This window comes from Argentina anserina, chromosome 5, assembly GCF_933775445.1.
Source record: "Argentina anserina chromosome 5, drPotAnse1.1, whole genome shotgun sequence".
NCBI classification, from domain to species: Eukaryota; Viridiplantae; Streptophyta; class Magnoliopsida; order Rosales; family Rosaceae; genus Argentina; species Argentina anserina.
The window spans coordinates 10678697-10688270 of NC_065876.1; the positions used below are offsets into that span (position 1 = coordinate 10678697).

Genomic DNA, 9574 nt, shown 5'->3' on the forward strand with positions numbered 1-9574 from the left:
AGTGATTTTGAGACTCGAGATACTTCTTAAATCAAGAACTGTCATCCTTTTATTACTGCTGAATGAATACAAATGGGTTCTTTCTTCGTTATGCATTACAATTCTGATCCATATTTATGTCTTCAAATACAGAAGTATCAAAATTTGGAACTACCGAAACTCCAGAAGGCTTTTGCCCGAGCACATTAGATTACTTCCATAATACAAAATCTCATCAGTTATGATCAACTCGGACAAAGGCAATCACATGAAGCAAAATAGATCTCATTTAACTGCTGCATCTTAGCTGTACTGAGAAAAAGTATCATGTTTGTTGCTATGATTCCTTGCCTTCCAATGGGTACCCTAATAACTCAACCAGCACAAACCTGATGTACAATGGAGCAGCTGTGCTCCCACTTGCCCATGAAGGTTTACTCAAACATTACTGAGGACAATATAACCGTTCAACTTTGTGTTAATAATAAATCTTCATCTCTTGGAAAACCTGCTTCTACGAACTCCCCTTGCGGCAGGGGTATGATTAATACTCCCAAAAGCTTTCTCTTGACTCTGATCCTCTTCCTCATCACTTGTTTCATCAGACCTCCATCTTGCTCCATTGTTCAGAATTTTGTCCTCTGCTCCATAGCTGAAGATCAGGAAAATAATATAAGAGAAGAAAATAGGAACCACAACGCAGTGTAAGCAAAGAAAAAGTTGAACGATCACCTCAAGGATGTGTCCATTGGATCATCCTTGGAAGCTGTAAGCCAAGGTCTAACATCCCTATCTGATCGAAAATTCTTCCTAGACAAATTTGGATATAGGTTCCTCGTGGGATCTTCAAACAAACCATTGTTGCTGCTGGTTGTAGTTACTGGATTTGTAGTAATTCTTTGGTAGTGTGAAGGACTTGCATTTTGGAATGTTTGGAATGGAGTAAGAAACACATCATGTTCCACTTCGGGTGATAATGTGCCATATTGATTGTCGCAGAGATGGTAACTTGAAAATAGATCTGATGAACTTCTATTCGTGTCCCTAGCTGCTGGTGCGCGACCAACTCGACTAAGCGGAGTTGATGCATCCTCAAAATTGAAAGTCTTCTTTATACTAATGTCAGCCTTTAACCTTGTTTCAGAATAGGTAGATAACCTTCCATGCAGACCTGAAGGACTAAAGTTACCAATTTCAGAGAGGTAGGCAGTTCCACCTCTTTTTTGGGGGGTTTCAGATATTGCAGGGTTCCACAAAGTAGTCTTCTGATCCGTCCATAATGCGGCGGAAGAATCAGTGGACGAAGGAATCAATAAACTAGTCGACTTTGACCCTTGCACATTGGGAATAGATGTTTCTAACATTTCGACATCACTAGAGGTGTTGGTCGCTATTTCAGGCGCTTTTCCATCCTTCACTTGTTGCCGTTGGACTTCTGGTAGCAAGTCCATGCATTTATCCTGTTCATCCACAGCATCTAAATGTTATGAGTTATGACAAATCAAGGAGATACGGTATGAACCCTAACGGATTCCAAATACACGCCTCAATCACCGAATTATTAGCAAGAGTTTAGCATTAAAGAATACACCAGAAAATCACAAAAGTTTTAACCCAATAACAAATCCCGCAGTGCACAGCCACTTAATTGAGTTCTTTCTTCAAGAAAAACAGATTATCAACATAGACTCAAATAACTACTCATTTGGATGACATATAGCAGCACAAAAACTCATTATAAAAGATAAAGAATAAAGCAAAAAACCACAATGAGCCCAATGCCTATTATTCAAACTATTGTGGCACCTACATAGGGCACAAATGACTAAGGTTGACTACACTGTCTCATTGAGAGATAGATTATCACCATCGACTCAAATATCTACATATGGAAAGAAAACCATAAAAGACAGAATAAAGCAAAAAACCACTTACAATTAACCCTGCTCTCCAGCCACTCACTGATTTCATTCTAGATAGAACTTCTTCACTGACAGCATTCTTTGAGATAAACTCCTGCTCCAAGTTTTGAAGTATTTGATTAACTCGGTAGGCTTCAGAATACCTGTAGCGCTGAAATGGCAGAAAGTGATTAATGTCAGAAATGTCATCCGGGAACTTGCTCTCAGAAAAACAATCACCGAATTGTTTCTAGAAGTAGATAAGCGCAAATAAATCAACAAATCAAAGATTTGGAAAGAGTTGTACTCCTTTAAATACATATATTCCACAAAATAAATTCTAAAGGGCTGCAATCACTTTCAGTTGCAGACCAGACTTCCCACAAAGGTGTGGATATATAGTTGCAGCAATTGGGGTCTCCTAAACCAACAAAACTAAAAGCTAAATGTTCTTTCTTACAGTTCCACGAAGCATCAAGATGGCCCACAAAGAAAAAAGCAAGTTCTTTCCTCAAAGCTAGGTTAGTTCTTCCTTACACCACTCAGATGGGCACTGGAAGAAATACAATCAATCATGAAGATTATACAGATAGCAAAACTATTAATGATGCCTTCTTAAGATTAATATCCCAACTTATGTAGCAATATTAATGCCTGATTAAGAGCCACATATAGTACTTAATTTTAAATAGAAGTAGGCAGAAAATTACCTGGATATAAAATACCACAAGAAGGCTTCCAATAGTTGAGGACGAATCACCATTAGCATAATCTAATAGACACTTGTGAAGATGTTTCTCTTCATTGGAGTTCCACGGCAACTCTATCATTCTATCAATCATGTTCCGTCGAATACAAAGGAAACAAATTTCAGAAACCAAAATCTCCACCCAGTCCTCCCACATATATCTGTCGTTTGAATCATCAGTCACACCCCCTAATTGACCAATCTTTAACTTCTTCTCCTTGAATTTGGTGCACAGCATTCTTTGATGTATGAATGCCTCAGTAAAGAGTCCACACTCTACCCTCACCCGAACTGCAGTTACAGCCTCACCAAGTGAAACAGAATTTGAAGTACCATCACGCCCTGACCACCGTAAAACTGAAAGAGCAGTATCAGGGTTTCCCCTTTCAAGTAGTACTTGTGCAATCTTAGGATGAGTTGCTGGGCCTGAGATCTCTGGAAGTAGGTGACAAGCTTCCTGAGATTTGTTTCATATATAATTTAGCAAATTTTTTGTTTTGAATAAAGGTGATCCAGCAATTATATTCCAGAAAAATAACATAATTCCAGAACAGAAAACAAACTTGATCATCTCTATAGTATACAACATGCAACAATCCTGCAATGCTGCAATACTTCAATATGTTCCCCCGTAATTAAGTCATTAACTATTGAATTTGAAACATTGACATTCCAAAATTATGCATACCGATTAGCTCGACTCATATTGATAAACTACCATAAACCAATTTAAGAGTTCCAATGTAGAAATACATGGTTTACTGCAACTCAATCTATATGTCATTCTCAAGTCAAACTCTTAAAATTTCTACATTAGTAAAATTTATGAACCCTTTCATGCCTGACCATAGAGTTATGTACTTATTGCAGTATTTGAAGTACGAGAATATTGTCAAACTGTTTGCACATGACTCAGATGGCATTGACAGCAACAAAAATGGGCATTTAAAGCAATGGCCATCAGAAAAATTAAGCAGTACTTACCTGTAAAGCCTCATCTGTGTGATCATCCAAGAGATAAAAGATTAAGGATTCAAGTAATAAATGCCCGGAGATACCAAAGGTAGCTCCAAAGTCCTCTAGAATGTGTCTCCAGTCCTCATCAGGCAGCGTCCAATGCCGATCGTATAGATAATATAGAAACTATCATAAATTAAGGAAGTACTGATATCCATGTGTATGTGTCCATTGGATAGCAAGATAGATATATGTATAGTTTTGGAGAAAACCACAGAACTTACAAATATAATAAAAATATAACAAAAGACTAAAAAAGGATACAGTTGCTTGCTTTGCAACAACCAAATCTGAACTACCACATAGAAAAAGTACATCAACAGCAGCTCGAACATTTTCAAATGGATAACAACCTCTAATGCCTTCAATCTTAGACTTGTAAACAGATGAACGACCATCCTTCTGTGCAAATGCAAGTTTCAATTCCTCAACCATTGTATCTCCTTGCTCAGTCTCTAAATTTGTTAGAGCATCTTCAATAAACAGGGAACCTTCCTGTCCATTGGACTCTTCAGAGTTATTTAAAGCATCAGGCCACGAACGCTTTACTGCAGCTGATTTCCTTTCACAAACAAGAGTGTGCCATGTTGTGATATCAGTATGACGAGGCTTTACATTCTTAAGGAACTCATGTCGTATGCACCATATCATAATCTCCAGATGCTGAGGACCAAACGGCAAATTTAGAAGATTAAATTACAAACTATTTGCAGACATATAAGATATTATATTGGCAACGTGGTCAATTTAAAAATTCCTGATTAAAAGATTTGAAAGGAAACACTCAAAGATTTGATCATACTGATAAGGTTTTGAATGTTAAGATATATACTGTTGGTAAGATGAGACCTTACTACAAGAGAGCTCAAGGTTAATATATGCCACACTACAACCTATGATTACATGATTCTTCTATGAACTAAAGTCCCGTACACCATCACTTACACTATAGTTACCAAATTGCACAGGCCATTCAGATGGTGCATAATACAACTTTTCCTATGGATTTCTACGGAAGGATACTAATTGTAAAATCAGGTTAAGGTCAACTATCCCAAAAAAAAGGGTAAGGTCTTATATCAATAACCTGCTTTGTCTTTAATATGGTTTCTAGAAGCTGGTGCAAGTCATGAAGCTGAGATGAAAGAGACCCCTTAAAAGACAAATCCAAAACTTCGAGAACATTGGAAATGCCTGCCAGCTGTGCTGAGAACTTAAGGAGTTGGCCCAACATAGTTTTCATTTCTTCTGCTTCAAAGTTATCTAAGCATACGATTTAAGGAAACATAAACTGTTCATATATGCAACATATACTTAAGATGAAAATAAAAGGCATTGTATATCAAAAGGCCAAAATGTATATAAAGGATACAAATCACTTGAAGTTCTGTGGTGATGTTCTGGAATGCTCGCTTGCACCAATCCTTCACGACCACCTCATCCAACAAAAATGCAATTACAGGATCACTGGAGACAGCACTTTCATCCAAACAAACATCTGTAACATCTGTTAAATCTCTGTTAAAGATAACATAGATTTGTCGACACAGAAACATTTTTGCAAAAAGATGGAAAAAAATAAACAGACACCTATATGCTTTAATGTGAACACGAATGAAATGATTCCTAGTTCGCTCATTAGCTGTTCATTTTCCAGATTATTCAGAGTGAACCATATATATTACTTGCCCCCACAAAAAGATATAGAGACGAACAGATCTCATTATTTTTCCAGTACTTTCCTTACCATATGTATATCATAGCAGAACCAGTGTGGTCATATCAAAAGTAAACTAAAATCTGTACGGTTCTATCATGAACTTGAAATAAGAGTAAAGAAGGTATAGGCTTCATCAAAGGATACAGTGACATATCAATGAAGCCAGGTTATTCTCCAGAGCGACATCAAATAATGAATATAGGCGCAGGACATCATTAGTTATAGGCTCCTCCCCATCCTCCTTCTCTTGAAATCTCTTATCACTTCTTTTGGATATCAATCGAGCTTCAGAACACTGATCATAAAGGCGGCGACGTAGCCTCGCGCCGGTATTTAGAATCGGAATCCTACAAATTGGGCAAACATCACACCGCTGGCTACACTCTGCACATAACGAAGCATGCCCACATGAGTTCAACACGTCCGTCACATAACGCCCGCAGCTTCTCAAGTCTCTTGTTGCGCGGCAGTGCTCCACTTTAGCCTCATTACACAAGTCAATCAGATCGATCGATGCCAACTGTTCTAATGCTTCCTGCAACAAAAACAGTAAATCACTACATATACACAAATTACGATTTGTAACAATTAACACCTAAACAATTGAATAAAGTCCAGCTCAATCCAGCTCTCTCAGTACTCTCTCTGTTCAATCAAACACTTGTAGATATAAACTCTTCAAAACCATCACCATTATCGCCCTGCCTAAAGCTTCCTAGGGTTTCCAGAACAATTACACACACAAAACTGAACGGTGGCAAAACTAGTGAGCTAGGGTTTTAGGTTATAACTACGCAGCAGAAGAAAAAAAAACGACGCATTGAAATAGGGAATGGAACCTGAACGGCGGGACTATTGTAGTCAGGTTGCAGAGTCCGGGAACCAGATCTTGTGGCGGAGCCGCCGTTGGTGGAGCTCGAAGGTCCGGTAGGGCCGTTGTTGATTCTCCTATTCATTTTTCCGGTGAGCTGATTCCGGGGATGACGAATTGGAGAAGTGAAGATTGGGCGGTCGCGGTGGTTTTAGGGTTGAGTCGATATAGACATTAGAGTAGAGTTGCAGAAGCTTCAGAGAGAGAGAGAGAGAGAGAGAGGAGGGAGGGTTTTGGGAGAAAAGGGTTTCAAATCCTAGACGCCCACTGTAACTTTGAGCTGTAACAACTACATTTTTTGGGTACAGGATGGATAATAGGCCCGGTCTATAAACCAAAAAGAGATATTCAGTATTTTTATGCTGATTAAAATCATGTATATTCATTTACTTAACATTAAAAAAAACATAACAAAACTATAAACGAAGATGATAACTTAAACTAGGCAGGTTTGAGTTCATAAGATGGTAGAAATTTCATACTTTCTAACCTTGAAACTCAATCTCTTTTTAAGTGCGGTTAACATTAAGTGCCAAAAACCTAACAACTAGCACCAAATTCATTCCTAATAAGTGTGCAACATGTTTTAGGTACACATCTCGTCATATTGCAAAAAGATGAGAAAGAATTGGACTATAAGCAACAATAAAAAGGCTTTTAAGTTTGTAGTAGTGAGTCGCATGCTGAAAGTATCAAACATCATATCTTCATAAATACTAGATAAACGTCGGGTAAACTCAATTGAAAAAAAAAAACAAAATCAATCTTTCCCGGTTAGAAATGTCTTAAATTAAATTACATATATATATATATATTTTTTTTTGATCGAATTAAATTACATATATTAATGAATCCAATTTTAGTTATATTAGACCGGCAAAATCTTTAACCTATCTCTATTTCATAAGACGCGTATGTAATTCCCCTTATTAGCATCACGACGGCCTGACATCATGTCTTTTAATGTCGTTTTCAAATATAATTAATTGCACTCAAACTCATCGAAAGATATCTCAATTAAAAACATACCGAGAAGTCATCCTAATACTAAAACTAAAACTAATACTAATACTAATACTGGTACCGGGTCTCGTAACACTTTAGACTAAAAACTCCCCGTAATTAGTCCATACGTACAAAAGATAGTAGAGAGTAAGGAGGGTAAAACAGTAAAATAGAGATGTAAACCCGTAGACGTAGAGAGTAGAAAACCAGGTATTCGTGTATATAAAGCCCCTCTCTCTTTCTCTCCATCGCCTCTCCTCTCGCAGATTAAGCCTTTCTCTCTCTAAAAAACCAGAGAGAGAGAGAGAAACCAGAAGAAGAAGACGAGCTGCGTTAGGGTTTTCGATATCAGATTAGTAGGTAGAGATTGTTTGATGTAAACCACAGGTGGTGGTTTGTTTTGGCAGAAGAAGAAGAAGACGACGAGCAATGGCAACCGCTCCGGTGAAGCCGCCGCTGCACAACTTCCCGCTATCGTTTTTGAAATGGGGGAGCAAGAACCACACCAACACCAACCACCGCTACCGCCGCCCCATCTCCGCCGAGCCTGACCCCGACCCGTCTGCCGCCGACGACGACCACCACAGCAACGACTCCTCCGAGCCGCACAACCACCGCGTCGGATCCCGCACCGCGCGCCACCGCTTCAACCTCGCCACCTGCTCCTCCGAGAAGCCTCCCAAGCCGCCGCAGAATCCCGAGAAAGCGAGCGAGGAGAGCGACGACGACGACGAGGACCGTAAGGCCGCCGCCGCCCTGGAGGAGGCTGAGGTTCAGAACCGGTGGAATCTGAGGCCGAGGCGAGCGCCGGCGATGATGACGTCGAAGGGGAATACGAACGGCGGCGAGGTGCATGAGGCGGAGGGGGCGAAGCAGAGCGATCAGCTGGCGCCGAAGTCGTTGAGGCTGAGGGGCTTGGCGGCCGCGGCGGAAGGACCGAGCACGGAGAAGAAGAAGGAGAAGAGGAGGTTCTGGATCGCTTTGTCTAAGGATGAAATTGAAGAGGACATATTCATCATGACCGGGTCACGACCCGCCCGGCGGCCCAAGAAGCGCCCGAAGAACGTCCAGAAGCAACTCGATGTATGCTTTACCTCTACTCTTTTGATCATATACGCTTTGGTTCAGTTTTTTACCATCTTCAAATTACTCATGTATTTTTGGTAATTCTTTTTGGTGTGTTGAAATTTGCAGAACTGTTTTCCGGGATTATGGCTGGTGGGGTTTAGTGCTGATGCTTATCGAGGCTCCGAATCTCCGACTAAGGTATGTTCTTTCCTTGCTTCTCTATTGTTCTCTCTGTCTAGGGGGTTCACTTTTTCTGAAAGTTTAGTTGCTGATTTGGTGGTCTGGTGCTTTTGGCAGAAGTAGAAGATTGTGTGTGCTTATTTGAAAGCTGGCGAGCGAAAAGTTGTGGTGTGTAAACCTCGATTTCGAGGTATAATGTGCTGAACTTTACGATAGAGCAAGTGGCGTTACCTATAGTAGTTAAAAGAAGGTATATTAGGGAGAAAAGGTATCTAATTTCGTTGTTTTTGGTTGTTATATGGGTCTGGTTTTGTATTGCTCATAGGAGCAGGATGCAGGGCTGCTTTAGTTGCTTTGCGTTCAAGTAGTTCTAGTATGTAAAAAATGGGCGACTTATATATATATGTAAATGATAGAGTCTATTTCAGTCCTTTTCCTTTTTAATGGTATCAGGCTTGTGGGAGATTCGTTGTGTTTGTGCTATTCTGTTTTGGTGCAAGATTGTTTGATAATATACTAGGTTTGACAGGCTTCCCCGCCGTTGGGGGGCAGAGTAGCATAACTCGAAAACCCTTTTTCAATACAAGGTTTATTGACTGCCTGCTTCCCTATTCCGGAGAGTTACTCAGTTCAACTGGGCTATCACAAAAGTCATGAAGGGTTGAATGTTAAGTGTTAGACTACATGTGTAATCTTTTCACATCCTTTCATATTTCGCATTGATGCTTGTAGCCATTATGACGTTTGCATGCTAATAGGTTTAGAAATATAGGTTTTTTTCTGCTACTGTGTATGCTTCTAAAGTTTTGCAGCTCATACTTGGTTTGATCTTGAACTTAATACTGCCAGAACAAAATGGGGTTTTATGTCTAATATTTTTGCACGTGCTTCATTTGTGGTATTCTTTCATACATATAGGTTTTTCATATGTATAGGCAGTTTCATTCTATTATTCTAATGTGAAGAATCGCCGTGAACTGCCTCATTATCATCTCCAGGCAATCTCGTTTTGCAAATTTGACAGGGTTGTGTTCATCAGGTGTACTGACTTCCTGTGGATATCAGTCTTTCTGATTTATGCTTTT

The 9574-nt window shown here is 39.5% G+C and overlaps 2 protein-coding genes across 2 annotated transcripts; one reads left to right on the forward strand and one right to left on the reverse strand.

Annotated features, from left to right (window-relative positions):
• Positions 1-56: 56 nt before the first annotated feature.
• Positions 57-6482, reverse strand: LOC126793632 (E3 ubiquitin-protein ligase HOS1). Its single transcript, XM_050520209.1, has 10 exons — positions 6205-6482; positions 5510-5900; positions 5018-5152; positions 4733-4908; positions 3910-4308; positions 3613-3771; positions 2591-3085; positions 1915-2052; positions 712-1439; positions 57-631 (listed from the first exon to the last, which is right to left on the reverse strand). Exons 1-10 carry the CDS (start codon positions 6319-6321, stop codon positions 472-474), a joined length of 2898 nt encoding a protein of 965 aa, XP_050376166.1. The 5' UTR covers positions 6322-6482; the 3' UTR covers positions 57-471.
• A 1008-nt stretch (positions 6483-7490) lies between these two features.
• Positions 7491-8952, forward strand: LOC126793683 (uncharacterized). Its single transcript, XM_050520280.1, has 3 exons — positions 7491-8324; positions 8436-8507; positions 8607-8952. The coding sequence occupies exons 1-3, from the start codon at positions 7671-7673 to the stop codon at positions 8610-8612; spliced, it is 732 nt and encodes a 243-aa protein (XP_050376237.1). The 5' UTR covers positions 7491-7670; the 3' UTR covers positions 8613-8952.
• The last annotated feature ends 622 nt before the right edge of the window (positions 8953-9574 follow it).

Excerpts from the sequence above, each read along its gene's own strand:
- LOC126793683 (XM_050520280.1), top strand. The coding sequence starts at position 7,671 with ATGGCAACCGCTCCGGTGAAGCCGCCGCTGCACAACTTCCCGCTATCG. Across the intron at positions 8,325-8,435 it reads ACGTCCAGAAGCAACTCGAT|AACTGTTTTCCGGGATTATG; the intron begins GTATGCTTTACC and ends TGAAATTTGCAG.
- LOC126793632 (XM_050520209.1), bottom strand. The coding sequence starts at position 6,321 with ATGAATAGGAGAATCAACAACGGCCCTACCGGACCTTCGAGCTCCACC. Across the intron at positions 3,772-3,909 it reads TTGTTGCAAAGCAAGCAACT|TTTCTATATTATCTATACGA; the intron begins GTATCCTTTTTT and ends AATTTATGATAG. Across the intron at positions 632-711 it reads CCAATGGACACATCCTTGAG|CTATGGAGCAGAGGACAAAA; the intron begins GTGATCGTTCAA and ends CCTGATCTTCAG.